Source organism: Cryptosporidium ryanae (assembly GCF_009792415.1).
Source record: "Cryptosporidium ryanae isolate 45019 chromosome Unknown contig_66, whole genome shotgun sequence".
Lineage (NCBI taxonomy): Eukaryota > Apicomplexa > Conoidasida > Eucoccidiorida > Cryptosporidiidae > Cryptosporidium > Cryptosporidium ryanae.
The window spans coordinates 1-22862 of NW_027125492.1; the positions used below are offsets into that span (position 1 = coordinate 1).

General features: G+C 35.4%; 7 protein-coding genes across 7 annotated transcripts; 6 read left to right on the forward strand and 1 right to left on the reverse strand.

Moving 5' to 3' along the window:
- Positions 1-46: 46 nt before the first annotated feature.
- FG386_003119 (uncharacterized protein) lies at positions 47-6230 on the reverse strand (the record flags this gene model as incomplete). The annotated part of the gene is made up of 1 exon (XM_067342347.1): positions 47-6230. A coding segment is annotated over one exon (6184 nt), but the record flags the coding sequence as incomplete, so codon positions are not given.
- Positions 6231-7787: 1557 nt separating this feature from the next.
- FG386_003121 (uncharacterized protein) lies at positions 7788-8183 on the forward strand (the record flags this gene model as incomplete). Its single annotated transcript, XM_067342349.1, has 1 exon — positions 7788-8183. The coding sequence occupies one exon, from the start codon at positions 7788-7790 to the stop codon at positions 8181-8183; it is 396 nt and encodes a 131-aa protein (XP_067198942.1).
- Positions 8184-8303: 120 nt separating this feature from the next.
- Positions 8304-8627, forward strand: FG386_003122 (U3 small nucleolar RNA-associated protein 11; the record flags this gene model as incomplete). The annotated part of the gene is made up of 1 exon (XM_067342350.1): positions 8304-8627. One exon carries the CDS (start codon positions 8304-8306, stop codon positions 8625-8627), a length of 324 nt encoding a protein of 107 aa, XP_067198943.1.
- A 360-nt stretch (positions 8628-8987) lies between these two features.
- FG386_003123 (uncharacterized protein) lies at positions 8988-10445 on the forward strand (the record flags this gene model as incomplete). The annotated part of the gene is made up of 1 exon (XM_067342351.1): positions 8988-10445. One exon carries the CDS (start codon positions 8988-8990, stop codon positions 10443-10445), a length of 1458 nt encoding a protein of 485 aa, XP_067198944.1.
- Positions 10446-11023: 578 nt separating this feature from the next.
- Positions 11024-12079, forward strand: FG386_003124 (uncharacterized protein; the record flags this gene model as incomplete). Its single annotated transcript, XM_067342352.1, has 1 exon — positions 11024-12079. One exon carries the CDS (start codon positions 11024-11026, stop codon positions 12077-12079), a length of 1056 nt encoding a protein of 351 aa, XP_067198945.1.
- Positions 12080-13433: 1354 nt separating this feature from the next.
- Positions 13434-13955, forward strand: FG386_003125 (uncharacterized protein; the record flags this gene model as incomplete). Its single annotated transcript, XM_067342353.1, has 1 exon — positions 13434-13955. One exon carries the CDS (start codon positions 13434-13436, stop codon positions 13953-13955), a length of 522 nt encoding a protein of 173 aa, XP_067198946.1.
- Positions 13956-15526: 1571 nt separating this feature from the next.
- FG386_003126 (uncharacterized protein) lies at positions 15527-16927 on the forward strand (the record flags this gene model as incomplete). Its single annotated transcript, XM_067342354.1, has 1 exon — positions 15527-16927. The coding sequence occupies one exon, from the start codon at positions 15527-15529 to the stop codon at positions 16925-16927; it is 1401 nt and encodes a 466-aa protein (XP_067198947.1).
- Between the last annotated feature and the right edge of the window lie 5935 nt (positions 16928-22862).

Sequence of the window (22862 nt, forward strand, 5' to 3'; positions counted from 1 at the left end):
GTTGAGGCTTTAGTTCTTAAAATAATCATAGCTGCTTGTTTTTTACGATCTTCCTTTTTCTTTTCTGGGGGTTCTTGTTCTTTATCTGAACCACCACCTCCAGCAGCACCACCCTCAGCATCACTGCCTCCAGCAGCACCACCCTCAGCATCACTGCCTCCAGAAGCACCACCCTCAGCATCACTGCCTCCAGCAGCACCACCCTCAGCATCACTGCCTCCAGCAGCACCACCCTCGGCATCACTGCCTCCAGCAGCACCACCCTCAGCATCACTGCCTCCAGCAGCACCACCCTCGGCATCACTACCTTCAGCATGTGATGAACTAGATGTAGTATCTAAATACCTTACTCCCTTCTTTAACAATTTGATTAATGCCCTTTCCTTCTTTCGTTTTCTCTTAACACGCTTTTCACGAGTTTCTCTTTTGACTCTTTTTGGTTTACGTGAGGTATCTACTTTAGTATCTGATTCTGAATCATCTCCTGTGCCTTCACTTCCTACTGATCTTCTATCTAATAAACCTCTAATATTATCTAGAGTTCGCTTCGTTTTCAATTTCTTTTTGGCCTTTGAAGGTGATTTTTTTTGCTCTTTTTTACCACCAATCTTTTCTTCCTCTTTCAAAGCTTTTTCATGCTCTTTACCCAAATCAACAGAACTTGCATCTGTATCTAACCCAGCAACATCATCACCACCTGCTTGTCCATATTTACTTAATAACTCATTCTCCATATTTCCTCCAACTTCTTGATCTCCAGACGAAGGCAATGGTTTCCTAGGGGTTTTGCCCTTATCTCCTTCCTCTTTTAAAGCTCTTTCATGCTCTTTATTCAAATCAACAGAACTTGCATCTGTATCTAACCCAGCAACATCATCACCATCTGCTTGTCCATATTTACTTAATAACTCATTCTCCATATTTCCTCCAACTTCTTGATCTCCAGACGAAGGCAATGGTTTCCTAGGGGTTTTGCCCTTATCTCCTTCCTCTTTTAAAGCTTTTTCATGCTCTTTATCCAAATCAACAGAACTTGCGTCTGTATCTAACCCAGCAACATCATCACCATCTGCTTGTCCATATTTACTTAAAAGTTTGTCCTCATCAGATTGGTCAGATGATGGCTTATCTCCCTTACTTGAAGTTTTGGATGTCTTCCTTTTCTTTCTACGTTTGGATAATGGTTTAGAACCTCTAGATTTAGTTCTTTTTGGCTTCTTTACTTCTTCATCACCAGCACCTGTATCATCTCCTGTACTCTCTTCAGAATTTGAATCCTTAACGCTCTTACCTCCTGCATCACGAAGCTTGCTTTTACGCCTTTTCTTTGAAGATATTACTTTCATTCTGTTCTTTTCCATCTTCAATCTTCTCTCTGAATTAATCAATTGTTTTTTCATTCTTGTCATTGGCCATAGTAAGTAAATACTCTTTTCGTATGAAGTTAACAGTGATTCATACTTTGAAACGAATGTTTTCTTCTCTTTTTCCAATTCTGATAATAAACTAATTAATTCTGATTTAATTCCATCAAACTTTTCTTTATCCAACTCTCCTGTTGGTTTATATTTCTTGTACTTGAATTCGTTCGCTTTTTTCGATATTTCATTAAATAATTGTCCAATTCTTAAACCAGCATCACTAGGTTCCTTTATATCACTCTTGTTTATTTCCTCAGAAATCTTTGCCAAACCTCGATACAAAGAAATTACTTTTGAAAGTTCATGAGTTTCCAAATCCTCACTTGAACCACTTCCAAACAAACTACCACCTGATGTAGACGGATCTGATTCAGTGATACTATCACTACTAATTAATCCAGCTTCAACATCAGATGAGCCAACAGAGCTGAATTTTCCTATTGGCTTTGCAACATTTGATATGAAATCATTAATATTTGCTGTAACTGTTTTACCAATTAAATCGCACTTCTTAATCATTGATTCCATTGACGCAATCTTAGAGTTTATCTTTTCTTTAAGAGACTTTAGAATCCTTTTGTTTTTATTAGAGTCCAAAACTTGGTTCATTAAATCATCATGACTACCCGTTTCTGTGAGTTTATTATGCTGTAATGTTTGTTGAATAACTTCTAATACATTCTCCGAAATTGACTTTCCAATAACTAATTGCTTGATCTTAGTATTAAAATTAACAAAATCGACGAACGATGCTCTCTTTTTTTCAAACAATCCTTTAACTTTCTTTGTTAACGCTTTTTTAAACAACTCATTAGATAAATCTGATGAATTTATTATGTTCAATAAACCCAAAAGAATACTATATGAAATGCGTTGATTCTCAATCACAAATTCAAATTCTTTTATTTTTGAAGAATAAAGATTTATTAGTCCATCCTGTAATAATAATGTTTGATGACCTATTAAAGCCATTGAATCGAATGAATTGTAATTCTCTTCAACGAATAACTTCAACAATTCCGTATTCAAATTTGATATTGAACTTATACTAGATATTAGTCTACTCTCATTTATTTTCTCATTAGTTAATACAACATCAACATTTTTTATATCAACTTTCGTTGAATATATTGTCATGTTTATCGATCTAACAACAACCAAAAACTTTATCTTCAAAGCCAGATATGATAAGTATTTTGAAAGTAACATGGAATTCCTCCTTCTGTAAGACATGTATCTGTTTGTTAATGAGTATCTCTCTATCTCTGTTTCGTACTTTTTATTCTCCATCCTCCTCAATTTGATTGAATAACTCTGGCACTTTAACTCTTCGTTATACGCAGATTCTATTAATTTCTTTAATTCATCCACTTCTTCCTCAGACATGCTTTTGCTCTTATCAGATTTAACCTTATAATCATTTACTGCAACGTGGAACTTTCTTGACAACTTCTTTTGTGAGTTTCTGCATTTATTGTACTCTAATACTATTTTCTTTCTTGCAACTTTTATTCTACGAATTTTTTCACCCAAATTTGACTTAATGAGTGAAATCTGAATGTCATGTGACTTCTTTGATGATACCGCTGCCAAAAACTTCTTAATGCATTCATTGTAACCATGAACCTCCTTCAATAAAACGCCTATTATACGCTCCAATTCCTTCTTATCATTCACATTGGCCAGATCCTCGAGTCTTTTATTCAAAGAACTATCTATCTTCTTAAATAACTCCCTGCATTTTTTTGACAATTTCTTTATTTTATCCTTTTCTGACTTTGATTTTTTTATTATATCTGACAAATTAGCATTTCCCATTTCATACCCTATCTCATCCACTTCTGTATCTGATAACTTTAATGAACGATCAGTAGATACATAACTGACTTCTGACTCGTATCCTTCTGCCTTGTATATATTTTTCCTCTTTGGAATAATGGGGCCAAGACCCTTAACAAACTTCATTTTTTCTTCTCTGCCTTTTACGGATATATCAGATAGAGCTACTGATTCATCTGAACTAAAACCTTCAGAATATCCTGGCTTCTCGTCCCCACTGTATTTCCCTTTTTCCTTCTTTTTGCCTGCCACTATTCTAATTTTCTTTAATACTGAAGGTATCTTTTTAGTACCAACACCATAAGGACCTTTTCTTTGCAGTCTTTTTGGTTTCTTGCCCCTCTTATGACCCTTAACTATAAACTTATTCAGTATTTCTGGCAAGTCACCACTTTTAGAACGGTTGACATTCATCAAATACCTGTATTTATCGCCAAACACTTTTGTATAAACCTGTTGTTCCTTTCTTTGAGTAAAAAAGCCTCCTTTTTTTGAGTGCTCACTCAATATTTTACTATATACCTCTTTTCTCAACTTCTCAACGTCAAATTCTGGTTTCTTAAGCAAAATAGAGCTCGCTGAGTAAACTATCTTTTTGATTGAAATAGATCTAACGTAATCAATCAACTTTTGTACAATTCCATTCAATACCAACAGCTCATTCGGAGAAATTTCAAATACTTTTATGGGTTCTTCTAACTCGGGAAAATACTTCTCCCACAACGGCCACATGTAAACGTGTTTCTCAATTCTACTAGCCTGAGAATCTGTAAGGGTTACTGTTTGACCCTCCTCATCTCTAACCTCAACTTGCGACAATGGAAGCAACAATGAATCTCCTTTAGCTAAATTAATTCTAGAACCACTTCTATCGTACAAATAATAATTAATTTGTTTATAGTGCTCAATAATTTGCTTCTCAACACCAAATGGAATAATCGTTACTAAAGAATCAAAGCTTCCTGCCACTGTTGAAATTGGTAAAACATGCTTAACAAAACCTGAGTGAAGCGAATATATATAAACCTTCTGACTCTCTCTTCCAATCAAAGGACCCTTAAAATTAATATTTATAACCCCAAGAACCGTTTCGTATCCTTGTTTGCCACTTACTATATTCCCTGCATCGACATACATTTCTACATCAAAATTCATTATCCTCAGCAAATTAGAGTTGTAATCGTCCCTCTCACCGTATTTTCCAAATAAATACAGAAACTCGTTAGTCAACGTGTATCTAACTTCACTGTTTTTGGAAAATGAAAATGCTCTTACTATGTCAATGCTTAAAAATTTAATATTCCATGGCCTAGGACCGAAAATTTGCAAGTATTTGCCGGTGTAGTTCAATGGTGACAACTTTAACCTCTTCTCGTCATTCATTGGATCATTCCAACCTGCATGGTAATAACCCTTCCATTTAGGCACTATCTTGTTTTCAGCATTATATATTTCTGTTTCTTTTGAATATAAATTGTATTTATATGTAGGGCCCGTTGATGAACCATTTAATACAGCCCTTTCGTATTCTGACATTTTCTGTTTCGCACTCAGTTTTCGCTTATGTCTTAGTGTCAGGTCTGCTAGCCTGTTGGATACGGTTTGCTTCTCTCTATTGATTACATAAACATTTGTTATGTATCTTTTATCCATATCTATTACCTGCTTCAAATACGACTCATCTGCATCTGAAACTCTACTTTTCATATAATTAATTAAAGAAGTTCTAAAGTCGTCAAAATTAATTGACCCCTTGATATCGCTAATCAACTCTGATCTTTCTTTCTGGTCTTTTAACTGTCTAATGAAGATTAAATTTAAATTATTGACTGAACTCTCTGACTTTACCCAATCTCTAAGCTCACCAAAACTAGAACTTATCAAAACGTCATTGTTCTCTCTCCTATATTTCGTTCTATCCTCGGTTATATATGAGGGATTAGAATCACACAATATCAATAATATTAAATCGCCTTCCAAATAAGAACCCTTACTTAAATGAAAATTATATTCATACTGTTTGTTTTTCAAACTCTTGTTAATGTTTTCATTCATCCATACAATAATACCATTGCACGGCGATTTCACACCCTCCATGTAGGTTTTACCATTCACAGTTGCGGATATTATTCCAATATCCTTATTCTCCTCAACCCTTGAATGCTGAGTATTTGATCCACCAAATCCAAAATTTACGTTAAATTCAAAATTTATATGGCGATTTGAATATATGTGTCTAATTTCAACAAACAATCTGCCTTTCTCCAAGTAAAAAGGTATATGGTTTAGCAAATTGGTGTTTGAATACCTATTTCCATGTTTGATCAATATCGAAAGGTAGAGCAGACCCTGATATCTTATAGGCAAGTATATGTTTTTGTCAAATTGTTTATCACCAATAAAAACTTTACTAGGCGAATTATATAGGCTAAATTCTTTTAACTTGAAAAATAAGTACCTTATATCGTCCTCAAATATGCCATGATTACTATATAGCTTGATGCAACTCAGTATTGTTTTGACATCGATAAAATTAATGTCTGGATTATTCAAAAACTCTTTATTTTGTTCATAGATGCATGGAAACCCCAAAAATATACCTGCGTTTAACCTATTACTCCCGTCATCCCGCAAAACAACAAGGTTTTCCAATTCATTGTTCTCCTCAATTGCATCTTTTCGCTGAATAAATCCAAGAAGTAAATCAGTACCAACTACTAATTCACCCTCTGATAATGGCCTTGGATACTCATCTAGAAACTTGTGCTCCCCACTTCCAGTGGTGTGTATTATCTCAATACCTCTTGTCGCATCTATACTAGCTTTTATCTTTGTTCCAAGATTAGATTCATGATGTTGTTTATCTAATAATTTAGATCCATCATTAGGTGCTGGACTTTTTATCCTTACTCCAATAGCATACCTGTCTTTAAAGAGTGTCAGGATCACCAAAAAAATAAACCTAAACATCATACACATTTATAACATGTCATGAATTTTATAACTTATTCTTAAATATGCTCTTTTTTGTTTCTAATAATAATAAAACGCCAAAGTTTATATTATGTTGCTGGTTCCAAAATCAAATTCCTCATAAACAAAAAAAAATATATATATGTATATTTACACCAAATATAAGGATAAACACCACTTTATATTTACTGTACTGCAATATTACTTTTTGCACTTTATTTAAAGCAGTTCCTTATTAATAAAAACTCCGTAAAAGCATCAAGCAATGGAATTTCCTAATAGCTTAACGTTTAGTTTTTTGTTTATACTTGTTTTTTTTCCCATTACCACTAGGAAAAATATGCCACAAGATTGCATGCGCGAGAGGCCGCTAGATCTATTAATGAACAAATTACTACAAAAAGTGAGCGGCAAGGTAAACATTTTTTGAATCTATTGTTGCCCTTTATTTGATTCCAAATGCAGCCAAGAGTGATAGATTGTAGGTAGATAACGGGATTGTACCGCTCGTTTTATTTTTTTATCATTGCTTTTAATTTTGTTTTAAATTTCACGTTGACGATTTACCGCTGTAATTGGTAAAGTGTTATTGCAAAAATCAGTTTTTGTATTCCATTAATAAACCCATTTGTCGTTTTAAATGCTACCCTAAACTGTTCCCGATCTTCAGTGCTCAACTAAGACTTAAATGACATGACCACATATTAAGCGTTTCACGTATTTGTTTTGTTGGGTTATTGAAATTTCACTTACGACGATGCTTTTTTCCCTGCCCATTTCCTTATTAAAATTTTCGAGAAATGGCCCCAAAGAGCTTGATATGTATCCAAGCTTTCCATTCTCATATTTGTATTGTGAGGGGGGGGGGGGGGGGGGNNAAGGTTTAAGCATTGACTTTTGCTTTATATCTGAATTCTAATTTTCTCAACGAACTCAGTAAAGTCTACTATTTGCAAATTGAATCCCTTTTCTGAAGACAGGATTCTCCTAATTAGTTCCTCACTAGGCCTAAACATACAATCTCAATCCTTGTTTCCTCTTATCATCCCACCTCATCACAATTCATTTTTTTCTTCCATAGGACTTGAAAAAGAAAACAAGCAACTCTTTCAAAAATAGAAAATTGAGTTGCAAAAGCAGTAAATTAAAGTCACATGCAAACTAGCCTGCATTCATTATTTAATTTGCATGTTAAACTGCATGACTTTTTACTGCATGCAAAAGGCACCAAATACTGTTTGCGTATAAATTTCAGGTGAAAAAAGAATTAGGCACTAGCGATATCCCTCCATTTATTATAACAAAGAATTTAGTGTTCAATCCACCAGACCCTCACCTATCATTTAAAACTGCAGAATTTTAATTTTATTTTTTCGGTTAATATTTGTCGTGTTTACTTTTGACCTTGAAAATATTCAGACTGAGCAGGTTGTAAGAGCGCACATTCCCGCCTCAATGCCGCCAAACTGTAATAAAATGGCATTTAAAAATCGCGATATAAAATATAGACAAGATTTTTTCTTGATTTAGATATATTAACAGTTGTTGCTCATTATGTCTTCCTTAAAGCATTCAGTACACCGGAGGGTGCATTTGGAACGTGCTACTCCGGCGAGCAGACTCAAATTTGGGATACTAGAGAGGAAGAAGGACTATAAATTGCGTGCAATTAGGTACCATGAGAAGGAGAACTTGTTCAAATCTTTGTCAGAGAAAGCGAGAACAAGGAACCCAGATGAGTTTGACTTTAATATGGTAAATTCAAGGATGGAGAACGGGAGGTATAAAAGAATTAATGGACGAAAAGAAGATAGGCTTTCATCTCAAAATTTGTTTTCAATGAACTCCGCAGAAAGAAGGCTGGCGGAGAGTCAAAACATGACTTACGTTACTTATAGGAGGTCGATAGACGAAAGTGTAAGTTTGAAGTTTGGTAATGCAAGAGCATAGGCAAAAGAACAAAGTGGCAATAGCTTACTTTCAGTTAGCCACTAACTCTTAACCTGTGTCCTTGTTTCTCTTTTCTGTGTACTAAAGTAATTCACTTGTTATCTTTAGAAAATTAAAAGAATGGAGAAAGAACTCACGCTGTTTGGTGAGAGCTTTGAAAGAAACCATACCTTTTTCAGTGAAGATGATGAAAGTGAGGACAATAGATATACAGATGAAACAGACAATAACAAGCTTGAAGAATATTTATCAAACGGAATAGTAAAAAGCTTGACAAAATCTTATCGCATTATGAATGATACAAAAGTGAGAGCTGACAGCTTGAGGAAGATCTCTAATCACCTAGAAATGCAAAAAAACATGCAGTCTAGTGAAAGAAAGAGAAAAATTGTTCATTCAAATGGAAAAACAGAAGTAATTTGGCATCCAAAACGCAAAAAATAACACTATTAGGGACTATAAATAACTATATAGGCCACTTTAACAACATATTTCTTGTTTATTTTACCGTCTTATTTAACTATTTGTACTCGAGAATCCCTCAAAGGGGCAGGCGAGCCTACGGCGCCAATATATAGAGGCTAATTATTAGATTCATTGGTTGCATGTCTACAAAAGAAATAGTATGGAATGAGATTTAGGCAAAGGAAAGTCTGATTTAGAACAATTCAAGGATTCTTGCTTTTATTATACTGAAGTTTACAATTTTGTCGAAAGAAAAGGCAAAAATTTTAACAAAATATTTACATATAAAAGTGAGCTAGAGGCCTTAAACACATGCTACTATGAATTTAATTTGAGATAATGTTTGTTCAAATACCTAGTAAAAAACCATTCTTATTCAAGTATTTTCTGCTTGTTATTGGATTTTGTTTTTTAACAAGAACTTACAGTGTTAGTGGGATTCAATCAAGTCCGAAAAAGGATCAAAGGCATGTAAAACCAGTAAAGCCAGTAAAACGGACTCCACAGACTTATATTCTTTCCGGACCCCCGAACTCTCCCGGATCTTTCTTTAAGCACCTTCAAACAACGGTTGATCAGGATTCAAGCTCGTCTCCAGAATCTTCAAAAGTTGCAGGAGAGGCTTCTTCTGCAGCTGATCCGGATAAGAGCTCACCAGAAAGGAGGTCAAGATCAAAATACCGATATGTGCATGCTCCCGCTGGATATGAGAGAAAGGCAGGCTCATGTAAGAAAGAGCTGGATAATCTTAGGGAGCAACTTGAGACTTTAAATCAAGAACTTAAATTGAAAGATGAGAAGATTAAAGAATTAGAAAATAAGCTTAAATATGAGGAAGAAACCCATCGTTCTCAGAAAGAAAAGAAATCAGAATTAAGAAAAAAGGAGAAAAGAATTACTGCGAAGGAGGACGAATTGGTAGACTCGGAGAAAAAACTTGCGGAAAAGGAGTTGTCACTTAAGGCCAGAAAAGAGGCTTTGCAAGAAGAAGAAGCCAAACTTGCTAGAGAGAGGGCTGATTTACGAAAAAAAGAAGCTGATTTTTTGAAAGATTCAGTAAGTAGTCGCAAGAAGCTATCTGAACTTGAGGAAAGAGAAATAATTGTTTCAAAAAAGAGTTCAGAAGTTGCTGAAAAAGAGGCTGCTTTAAAACACGAAACGCAACTGCTGAATATAAGGAAACAAGAACTTTCTGAGTTCGAGTCAAAATTAGATGAATACAACTTTTTAAAGACGACCAACTCTGAACTAAAAAATAAACTGCTTGCACTGAATTCAGAAATGGACGAACTTAAAAAAGGCAGGGAAGAATTGCTCAGACAACTGGAAACTGAACGATCGGGGAATTCAAATAAAGAAAAAATAATAGAAGAATTAAGGGCCGAAATTGAGAAAATCAAAAAACTGTTGGATGACTGTTTGGAAGAAAATTCACTTATCAAACAAGAGCAAGAAACTAAACCAAAAAAACCACAAGAAAAGGAGCCCTCAGATCCATTCAAAAAAGTAATAGCCCAACTTAAATTAAAACAAAAAAACCCAAAGTGGGTTGAGGTGAGTCAAAGGAAAACCCCCCAAAAAGATCCTATACCAGAACCAGATCAAGAGCTCAATTTAGTGTTCAAAGAACTGCAAGTGCTAAAGGATATGGAGTTTCGTAAATTTGTCGGGGAACATGGTCTTGAGGGACTTACCCACGAAGAACAAATTAAAAAATTCGAAGAGTCAAAATCCAATAGTCACCACGGAGGTAACTACAAAATTCCCCGTTTTGTTCAACAAGAAGCAGATTCCTGATTCCACTCTATAAGTTTAAATTATTCACCCGTACTAAGGCGGGTTGTATTGCCGCCGGTTGTAGAGGCGCCGGTTTTGTTACGGTATCACATGCATTTAGTCACGAAGGATATATAAACAAATTTTTTATTTAGATCACATTTAGTTTCGGAAATTGATTTGTTTTTCTTTATGTGAGTGAATTTGATTTTCCTGACGCTGAGTTACACCAGTTGTCCTTATTTCCTCTGGTTCGACTTTATTTCAAAAATTTGTGAGTTGGGCATTGGTATTCTAGTGAGATACTTAGATGATCACTTCAAGGTTAAATAGATTCAAGCAGCGAAACTGAACAGACACACATCTTAATTTATAGTTTTTCTTGGAATTTTTGAGGAAGACCGTGGAACCGAAGCAACATCACATACTCTTTTTTGGGGGGTGTGTGACGCCGAGTAAGAGTAATTGTGGTTATGGAATTCACTCTAAATAAAGTCAGAGATAATTTTAAGTTTAGTGAGAAAACCAAGTGTCGATTTTGATCAGGACTGAAGATATAGAGACAACTACAAGTTTTTTTAAGTTGAATAACACTTGCAATGGCGATAAAAATAGAGTTGAAACTTCCAGGAACGGATCTTGGAATGAGTTTAGCAGTTGGTCACCTTGAAATTAAAGCACCACTGGAAAAGACCAAGCTTGCAGAAAGTGAATGTGAGTGCGAGGACTGTAAATCCCAATTAGAAGCCAATGAAAAAGTTAATAGAGCGGATAAAAAAAACAGTAAACAAGAGAATTCCGCAAAGGACTCTAAAGTGAATAAAAAAGATAAAAGCGAGACAGACATAGTAACGAAAATGTTTACTTCATTTATGCAATGCACGGCATCAAATGTGAATTTAAATCCAAATTTACGCACTAAAAAAACTGGTGAACTTAACAAAAGAAAAAAGCTTCGTAATGTTAAATACGAACAAAAGTACGACGAGGACGAAGACGAGGAAGAGGACCCTTTAGCGAGAGGTATATTAAGCAAAGGATGTTCCAGTGATTTCTCTGTTTCACAGTCGCTTTATCCAGACGACATTTTGGTCTCATACGAGCCAAGAAGGAGGCAAATAAATAAAACAAATAATAGAGATTACTCATCTAAGCAAAACAAGGATGAAAGAATATCGCCTTCTCATGGTCTTGGATCTGTTGAAGATAATGATACGACTTCCGCCAAAAATTTAAAAGAGGTTAGAATTATCCCAATAAATAAGTCAACAGACGCTAAAGTATTGCCTAATAGAAAGTTTCAAGGGAGTGAGAAAAGCAAATATGATATTTCGTGTATTTCAGTACCGCTTTTCTGTAGCAGTGATAGATACATTGGGTCCTGCTCGAATATAAAAAGACACGGAATAGCAGACTCATGTAATTTAAACCAAGGCAGGAGAGTAATTAATCAATCTGAAAAGGACCCTAATGGGTCGTACACAAGATTGGTCAGCAAAAGAAACCCTTTAAGGTGCGGACCCGTTTACAGTGAAGAGGAGGAGGGCACTTTAATTTCCGTACCTTCATCTATTTATCCTGACAACATATTGCTTACGATCAGAAGTCACAAAAGCAGACAAAAAAAGAACAAAAATAAGGGCAAACACCACTGAAATTATAGAACTACCTGTCTTCAAAGATATTAATTGTATATAGGCGTGAATTTATATTATTTTCGCGTTACATATAAGATTTTAAGTACACTAAAATAAGGTTTAAGTAGGATAAGAGGAAAATATAGTAATATTGCTCACCAGAATCTCTTACCTAGTCTTTTTTAGCGTTATAATTGCAGCTATTTTTTGTTATTTATAGCAATCAACCGTCTGACCATCAAGATCAAGACAACTAAACTCATTTCATGTTTTCAGAACATTAGTCGCCTTCTTTCCACGCTGCTTTGTTGGAATCTCCGATGAAATATGGCTCCCTTGCCTTTGGTATACGTTTAATTTCCAGAGAGCCTAATTCAGATATTAAACATTGACCCTGAATGCATGCATGTGCTGAAACCTATGCATGTAGCCTGCCGTTTTAATTGCAATAGCTCTTAATTTCATCAGAAGTTAACTTCTTGCATAATCTAAATCCCATCTATCCGAAAACTAGTAGTTGTTACCATTAGAATAACGGTCGTTTTTGCCTTGAAGTTTGTTCACTTTTCATGAATATACAACTGCTAAGAGGCAGCATTGCGCAGTTACAACTGAATATTAACTGGGAAATCTGCAATTATCCCCAAACCCGAGTTGTCGGTTCCTGCCTATATCTAAATTAATAGTTATCATAGAAATACATAAATGTGCATAAAATATGTTGGATTTTGCATCAGTTCATTTACCAAGCGGTTCAAAAAAACAACTCACTAGCACGAGCAAAAAATCTAATTTGACCTGCCTATCTCATTTATTTTAACTGAGTCAAAAATTCATGGGATGAAGTTTAGAATTTGGGAGGAATCAGTGAGGGAAATAACCAATCAACCCGATTAAATAACGCAGATATATGTGATGTACGCTTGTGGTGTACCTAAATACTCTGTACAGAACAATTCATGCAAGATAGAAAAGCCTAATTCCTTCAATTATACAGTTTTTTAAGTAAACATAAAATAAATTAAAGACAAGCATATAGGTGAAGTATGAAGGTCTTTTTTAAATGCTTGCAAATAACGAGAGCGAGACAGGTGTAAATTTAAAAATTGCGTCTAATTTTCTAATAATTATATATATACGACGTATAAAGGAATTACGCAATTAATTTTAACGGAGCAAGAGAGTCAAAAAAACAAATAAGATTAAAGCGAGACAATACATACCAATGTACAGAGGAAAAGTCATAACTTAATGTGTACAACACCACCTTTTATTGGAGTATATGATCAGAAAGTAAACATAGCGTACGTATTTAAGCTTTATTTTGTTTTTTTCCGCGATAAGAACCTCAGAATCGCGGACATAACCAATAATGGAGAGTCGAGTATGTGAAGCAGGTCAAAACTCTGTGTTACATAGATTAAATTTTTTACTTCAGGCGTCTCAACTATACTCACTGTTGTCTCCAAATCTCTCCAGCAGTTACTGCGAGTCTGCGTATAGAATTTCAAGGAGAAAACTAGTTAAAATTGAACCGGAGTCTAAAAGCTTATGGTGTAAAACTTGCAGTAATCATCTCATTATTGGGAAAACATGCGACGTTTTTCTTGAATCAACGAAAACCAGGGGAAAAAGGTCTTCTTTTGGTCAGACCCGAAAAAGAGAAGTGACCGTACGAAACGAAATGGGCAAAAACAAAGAAGCTCCTGACGAATTTCAGTTTAAAGTGACTTTAGACAGCAAACAGTGCGATACTGGACCTTTAGACAATAAAAAATCGAAACACTACACCGCTCCTCACAATGAGACTACAAATATTTTGATGCAATGTTACAGATGCAAGCGCAAAAAAAGGTGTTTTTATCAGAGGCCAACAGTGCTCAACTCGGAATAAAATAACAACACCATGTTATCTTATTTTATATTTAATCTCGAAAATGAGGACTCTTTGCTTCGTTAAATTGCCCCTGAAGTTGGGTTCATCGCACAAACCTGAACCTCAGATCAAATCACAACGTCCCTATTTCGACGCATATTCAAACAAAAGGAATGGTTCTTGAAAATGAACTAACGCTTTCTTTTTTGTTGCTATCTGCACTATGAAAGGTTATCCAAACATTAAGACCACATCTCTTTTTCAAATAACGAGACAACTATGCATGCTTAACATAAGACAAGGCGGGATTTATTTCTGTCATGCAAAGAAACATGCATGAGTGAATTTCATTTACCACGGCAAAAGCGACTTTCCTCCGAAGCATTAAACTTTGACCCAGGAACCGAAAAACGACTTTGCGTGAAAAGGAGTTTCTCGAGCAATAAAGGGAGTCTTCTGTGCAGTAATGAAAATGACTCATCTATCTTATTTTTTAGTCTTACAATTTGCTTTTTTTATTAGGTTTATGGCAACAAAGGTCCTGTGTTGCCCTATGCGGCTCATGCGCCACTTCATGGGAGTCACCCAAGCACAGCAGTTATGTGAATGAAGACTTCTTGTATAACTAGGTTCTAACTTTTGCGATTTAAAGGGTTTGACGACCTTAGCAGATGCATGATCAATCCGTAAGAGAAGCAATGCACAACATGAGTTCCGACAATTTAGAGAGACCCAATCCTTTTTGCAAATTGTGCCTGTTTGTCTGGCTGATTTTAATACCTCTGGCTATCAATCAGTTGAATCTGAGTGATAAACGGGGCGTGTCTTTCTACTTCTGTAAACGCTAGCAGTTGTTTGGCATTTGATGCATAAAGCTTCACAGTTAAAACCGTAACGCTTTATGATTTAAAAGATGTTCAGCTCTAAATTGTGTCTGATTCGTTTGGTGATTTAATCACTTGGTTTACGCGAGATTATCGAAATACTTCGTCTTGTTCCACTTCGGTACGGTGGTGTAGCTTTTTTAAATTAGTACTATTACCTGTAGTGTGTGTTTTGTCTCCCCGTGTCCAACGTAGTTTCACATAATACCTCAACACTATATGAACACTCTAAATAGATTTTTGGTGTTTTGTTTTTTGTTCTGGCTTTTTTCCCCACTGTCTCTTTTTCTGCTCAAGTTTAAGTTGGTAGTAAACCCCAAATAGATCACTGGCGGCTTGCACCTCTTGATCTAAAAATTGTCACGACTTAAAAGCCCTGTATTTTCTAAAGTATTATTCGAAGGTGGGAGTTACATTCACATTTCTACCTCTGTTTAGCAAATTCGAATACAAAAATTTATACTTGTATACATATCCACAGTGCCAGTGTTACTCTTTGAATCAAAGCTTAATAAGGCTTAAAAAATATATAAGACACTTGCGACTCTATATTCCTTTACTGAACAAGTACATGTTCCGTCATTTTCATTCAATTGAAGGCCAAAACGTTGTTTAAAACTCCCAGAGGAATAGCAGAACTAAACTCGAAGGACCCCACTCCGTCTTTCTCCTCACATTTTAGTCTGTAAAGGAAGCGTGTTAAGGATGAGAATCCAAAAACTTTTAATTTTGTTGACGTTTGTCTCAATCAATGTCAGATTTATACACTCAAAAAGTAGCAGCTCTCAGGCTATCGAGGGTTCTTTATCTAAGAACGGCTTAACACAGGAGGAAGACCTCAGGGCCGGGACTGTTGAAAACTCTAACATGGACAATAAGCAAGAAGATGGCACTAATGGCAATTCACAGGAAGAAGAAGCGGAGGGAGAGGAGCAGAGTTCGTCTGAGGTTTTGGGAATGTTTAAAAGCAGCGACTTTGACTCTGGGGCTGAAAGCAGAGAGGATGCAGTTTATGATTCACAACAAGAGGTGATGGTAATTGATGTTAAAAATGAAACCAGCACAGATGACAAGGTTGAGTCTCCTCAAAAGCTAACTGCAGATATAATGGAGGAGGAGCCACCCAAATTGGAGAGCATAGAAGTACTCATGGGAAGGAATAGCGGTGAAAGTCTCAACCAAATTGGAGTGATTGAGAACACCACCGGAATAACCCCCTCTGCTGAACAAACACACGGCTACTTGGGCGACAATGTTGGGAATGAGAATGGCAGTGCAGAAAATCCAAGTCATAACGAATCGAACGCAGAACCTTTGTCATTAGCTAGCCAGGAAAATTTAATTAAAGAAAGCAACTACGAGAAGCACGAACACTTAAATGTAGGTTACTCTAAAGAGGCAAATAAGAACGTGACATCTGTCCCACTTGAAGAAAAAGGAGTAGAAAGCAACATTCACTCTGGTTTGTCGCCAGAATTTGATTTCCCGTATTTTGAAGACAATAACAGCAGTTTGCCTAATTTGGAATGGGAAAAGCAACAAGGGAACACAGGCGTTGAAGGCGACTATGGGGTTGATAACCGAGAAAACAAAGATATAGATTTTTCCGATTTTCGCTCTGATATGGAAAGCCAAACAGAGAATTTTGAGCCGATTTCTGGTGATGAGTCAAAAGCAACGGCCAGTTTCTCTGTAGAGGGACAGCCCAGCAGGAAACCTACACATGATTCAGAAATTGGCCAAATAAAAGACGCTGTTGGGTTTGTTGGGAAAACAGCACTTGAAAAACGCAGAAAAGGACCAATAGGAAGAGGAAGAGTCTCGAGAAGAGTGGTGAGAAGAATTTTTAACAAAAAGGGAGCTTGGCTGTTCGCGAGGGAAATATCAAAAATGAAGCCACAATTAAAAAAGAAGTTTATGCAGGAAATACTCAAAAACATGGAATTTAGCGACATTGAGTTGTTAATAGGTCTCGCTATGGAGGAGAAATTTATGAGAAGTGAGGAGAACAAATTAAAACAAGCATTTCAAAGCAATATACCTGCTCAACCCCTCTTGGGTAAAAGATGGATCGAAAGAGAAAAGTCAAAAGGTAGTAAAGAGTAATTTTATTTTGTGTCTAAAATAATACCTATATTAGTTAAACATCATCAGAATAACTTTAAGTATGTAAGTAAAAATTTGTATTTTATTTGTGAATTTAGTTCGTAATCCCAATGAAACAATATAATATTATATATTTGGTCGACACACCTTAATCTTGTTCAATTTAAAGCAAATAATCAAAATAAGGAGGATCTATTCTTGAATGTGTTTTAGTTACCAACAGAATACTTGCTTCTAAGTGAATAGTTTAAGGCCGACAACAAGCTGTCCGGACGAGCGAAGATGCACAAGGACGTGAGTGTACTAGTCAGCGTCGTGCCAACCCGCAAGCCCCTTCCTCCAAGTGACTTGTTGTCTAAATTTACTCCCTACCGTTTTTGCCTCACGCAATGAAGTCTCTGGTATTGTTTAGGGCGTGAAGCGGGTGAAACAAAGGGCGTCAATGACAAAGGCAGAAATACGCACAATGGAATCCTTGTTGACTTTATCTCCTCGTCTAAGAACGGAATTAGTGTCTCGCATCCCTCCAAACGTAGGGACGAAAGTCCGAAACTCCAGTCCCAATCCCACCATTTGTTCCTTCAGTGTGTGCCTTTTGCCCGTCAAAATAAGAAAGGTCAGTTTTGTTTGGTAAACAACCAGGGTTGTTTCCCACACTAAAACACTCCCTCCGAGTTCTTTTCTGAAACACTCGAAATAAACTAAATATTGTTGGATTATATTACTTGTACCGTGGTTCATCTGCACGTACATGCGCGAAAAAGTACCACTTTGACCATCACTGGCCTTGGCTTCCAAGCCATACTCGCGAGTGCGCTATACATGTAAATAAAACTAGTTCGTTTTCTCTATACCTCGTGGATATCCAAAGTATTCATGTAATTATGTATATATATGATTTATCCACGTTTTCACGTAATTACTCAAATTCTTCCATATTCTCCTAATTTAGTCGCGATTGTGTTATCACCTTTCATACTTGTCATCCGGTGCATGTATTCTTTTCATGCATGCAAATGTAAATGCATGACATGCGCGGCCAGAAGCTGCCATAATCCCGGTATCAAATCGTGGTAAAACGACTTATACAATCTCGCGTACGTTGAAAGCGTCCTTTGTGTTTAAGTTAATGGTTTACTTTAAGACTGAATCTCACTTGTATTAAGGTCTGTTGGAAAGACGATGTTAATGCGCAACAGACTCTGCCAAAAAGAAATGCATTCTCTCGTTTCTTTTTGTGTGTTCAAGTCTAACCCAACAGGTTATGAGTTAAACGAATGACAGAATACGTACACTACTCTTGCTAGCTTATTCTTACGTCATTGACTGCCGTGAACTCAGTCTCTCCTCTCCGCTTGTGCAGCTCCCCAGTAATTCCATAAAGACTTTAAGTCGTTATTTGCATCTTAGTTGTAATTTTCGTTCATTTAAACGCCTCAGAAACTTCCTAGTGTGTTATATGGGAATTTCAAGCTCGCGCTGCGTCTATGTTCTCAGTGTGAAATTTCATAGATTCTACTTTAAATCAACGAGGGAAGAAAACAAAACCTCAAAAGCTCTTGAACAAATGAATGTTCCACCAATATGTCTCCCCTCTTCCGCTCAGGTATTTATATTTAGGTGATTCCTACAGTATAGGCGGCGTCCGTTTCTTGTTGTACTGGTCATTTAAAGTGAGTTTATCCACTTTATTTAGAAAAGACGAGTCGTTACGTGAGCCTAATGAGAATGTGCGTTAAACACAAACTTTCTGCAGTACATTCGTTTCTCTCACACACAGCTATAAGAGAAAATTGGAATCGGAGCGGAATTCAAGCGCGAAATCAGTTTCCATTCTCATAACTTTATTTCTGCTTAACTGTGTTATAAATAAAAGCAGTATCCCGTTGAGATCATCCCTTTGCAGACAGACGAAGCGTAGCTAAGTCCATAATTAGATATATGGTATAATACAAGCAAGAGATACCTTTGTTTCAAGCATTAGTATATCGCTTCTACAATATAAAACCAAAAGATATTCGTTCTTTAAGAGACAAAGTAATCGCCACAATCATTTTCTTAAGTACGCGAGTCGCAGTAAAGTGAATAAGGTCTGTCTCAAAAGGCTTGTTGAAAAACGCCAAGACGCCAGTCCTCTCCTAACTCCCGAGAAGTAGTGTCTTGCTTCGCTTATCTTCCTTAAAACATCCATCTACATAATCACTCAACAAAACCACCTATTCCCTCTCGCTTTATGTGGGGTTTAGTAATTCGAGGGACCAACTACTGTAACGGCCTTGTCACATTTACAGTGCAACTTTGAATGCTCGTAAGATGTTCTTTTTGTAGTATTCAAACAATGTATGAGAAACCAAAAATATCCTTAATCTCCCGCAATGGCAGTTACTATGGATGCTTGTGTTTGTAAAAATAAACCACCTTGTTAATTTAATAATTAAAGAAAGTCATCAAGAGAGCTTTAATAATATTCATTATTTGACTATTTTCCGAGGATCTCTTTAAAAGTTAACCACTAAAATCAGTGAGTTAACTTGGCTTGTCTGAAGAAAACAAATCGTGCATAAAGCTTCTCTTGCTTGCTAAGAATAAATATAATGTACATGTGGTAACACTCTCTTCCTTGGGAATATTAAAGTAAGTAAGGTTCAGGTCTACCGACTGAGTGAATGATTCTTTTTCTCTTCCTTTTTCTTCTCATGCAATAAACTCAAACTTTTGGTTGCTTCCTTATCCGTCAGCACGCTTATGTACTTTTTTTTTCATTTTTAATTTTTTAATTTTTTTTTGTGTTTTAGGCTTTTCTACTTTTTTTTCCTTTTTGTGGCTTTATATATATTTTTTTAATTTTTAGAGGTATTTACTGGAACAACGAGTCACAGACAATCAAGCTTGAAGCAAAAACTCAATAAAATTTGCTCATACACGGGGAAGAGTCAGAAACAGTATGCAATCCGGATACCAACTTTTACTCGCTCATTTTTTTCCCGGAAAATGCAAAGAATGCACTACCACTCTCTACTCTGACAGAGACGTCCCGGGTTGTTTAGAGTCCAGTTCACCAACTTGGCTCTGCACCACTACATTAATGTTCTCAAGCAAACCAGGTTCGGTAACATTCTTATACCAAGTCCTGATCTGGACGACTTTTCGAGGTCAAAAGTAGCATTCAATTGTTCCAAAAACTGGATGTCAAGAACTTAATTAACTTGAAGTTAAAATTTGAAGATGAATTAAATCATTAAACTCTAGGAAATAGAATAAGGACAGGTAAATAGTAATGTAATAGCGTGTTGTGCTGTTTGTTTACTTGTAAAAATAAGCATGCATGAATGCTTAAAAAACCAAGTGTAATAACTTATTTAAGTCTAATAAAATTCGCAGAGTAAAATTGCAATATGGTAAAAACGCTTCTTTAGTTAATTTTCCATCGAATTGTCATATCTTGAGAATAAAATATAACATCAGTTTTAAATTTATAAATAACATATAAAGACTTTTTAACTTTTGTTTGTGATTGAATTCACTTTAATTTTGAAATTTAAATTTATCAAATTGAAAGTTGTTTGGGGCTGAAAATTCAAAAGTACTCTAATTATTTCACCAATATGTATAATAGTAATATTTTAAAATTCAAGTGCTTTAATATTCAATAATCTAAAGTTAATTTTTATGAATTCGAATACTTGAGTTAAATGAAGAAATTTAAAAATAACCGTAAGAATAGGTATCAACAAAAACTATTAAGTAATCACCACCACCAAAACAAGAGTTGTGTGTATTTTCAAATTACCCAGATGCAAAAGAGGGAGAATGGGGTGTTTAATGGGATTTTTTGGGGGCTTTGTTACTCACTGGTCTCCCTCAAAAGCAAATCACTTAATTTGAAAATGCATGTGACAAAATTTCGAGCTTAGAATCACTACTTGCATTGTTTGGCTTTCAACATTAGCGACAAACAAAAAGGGACACCAACTCGAAGTTGTTTTAGAGGTAGTCACTCATACACCGCTCCAAATTGCATTTGCGTTCTCCTTCTGTCCGTCTTTCCATTGGGTGAATTTCGAACAATAGTTTCCGAGCATGCATATTTAACTTAAATCAGTAATATGATGTAATATACTACCTCCGGCCATGTAATAAACTGTCTAACATCTCCAGAAATTCCCATCAAACAAAAGCGTTCACTTCAGGTGAACGGTTTCAAGGAAAGTTCAAATGCAGACATTAAATTCTTGGGATTTAATGTTGTTAAATTGTTGTAGAAGAAAAAAATCTCCAAAGAAATGCAATTGCAATACTCTGTTTATGTCCGCCTTGCCTTCTTGGGGAAGTGATTAATCGTATAAACATTCTTTAAAAAAGTTTCAGTTCTTCAATTAAAGATATTGAATTTGATCAATTCTCATATCCAATAATTATTTTAAATATTAAATATTCTACTGGGTCAGGGAAAATTTCTTAAATTACAATATGTGTTATTACTTGAAAAACGGGTCTAGTCTCGTTTTTATTCAATAAGTTAATTTATAAGGGAGTAAACATTAAGAATAAATGTCTTGTTATTTTATTGGGATTTACATAACTTTAAACGTTGTAGTGTGGGTGAATAATCCACAAACAATTTAACACTATGATATTGTTTTATCAGTAATTAAACAAATTAATATCTTATATTTTAACATACAAACAAACTAATTCATTGTTTGAGTTTGTGCAGTACAAAATTTTCACACTGTTTATCTTATTCCAATGTCAGAATTAAATCCATTATTCACTATGCACTCTGATGGACATATATATTCATACGCATCCTCGATTTCCTCCTTTCTCCACCTCTCAAATAAGAGAGTAACATTCAACTTTCCAGAGATTCTGGCGATTAGGCTAAAAGTAACATCATCGCCACAACTTCCAAATTAATGTTTCCACTAGATGCCCATGATTAACTCAATTAATGATTCCAAAAGGTTGCAACCCCGTTGGAACAACTAGACTGTTTTGTAAGTGGCATATATCCTCCCTGAAGTAATTACGTATCATTGAAGCTGAGGAGAAACTGTTAATAGAATTCATCTTCAGATACACTGTATAAAATCTGATTCAATTGCAAGAGCCACCATCAAGGTGCTTGAAAAGGTAAAGTAACGGAGCTGCTTTTCATACTAGTTACTATAAAATAGGCGATGGTTGTTGGGTAATGTGTATGTTAAAAAGATAGTCTCGTGATTCTTCCTTAAAACCTCGTTAATAGGGAAAATATGAATGATAACCCCATTATTCAATTTAAAACAAATTTCTGAGAGAAGCTAAAACAACACTTTAACAATTTCTATTCGATTTGTGATTTGTGATTAAGAAATCAATAAACAAGTTCTGGGACGCAAATTGAACTGGTTTCAGAAAATAAATCGATAACCAACTTTAATTTTTTCACGATTTAACAACAAACAAAAACTTTAACATAACTGTCACAATGACTCTAAAAGTGAGTAATTACGGTCTACTTTAAATTAATGACCAAATGGTAATACAATATTATTAAACAAAACTTGAGAAAACAAACCTTGATACAACATAGTAAAACAAATAATCAACACACATGAGAATTAAATTCATAATTTGCCATTAAAAACTCGGTGTTTTTTATTCTAAAAACCACTTTAAAGATTAATTTAGTAATGGTAAATCAATCTCGCTGTCAGACCATCTTTAGTGAAAATCAACACAAAGTAAGACAACCACCACGTACATGTAGTAAAACAAACGATAAAAAGGATCCAATCAATTGACTCTTCTCTTAGTAGTTTCAGGGACTGTATACCTGGACATCCAAAAAGTGTGCACACCAGCTGTTTACATTGCGGTTGTTAGCAAGAAGTAATTAGGTCTTTTCGACGCCATAAGACAAAATCCTCAGGTAAAAGATCTAATAGTG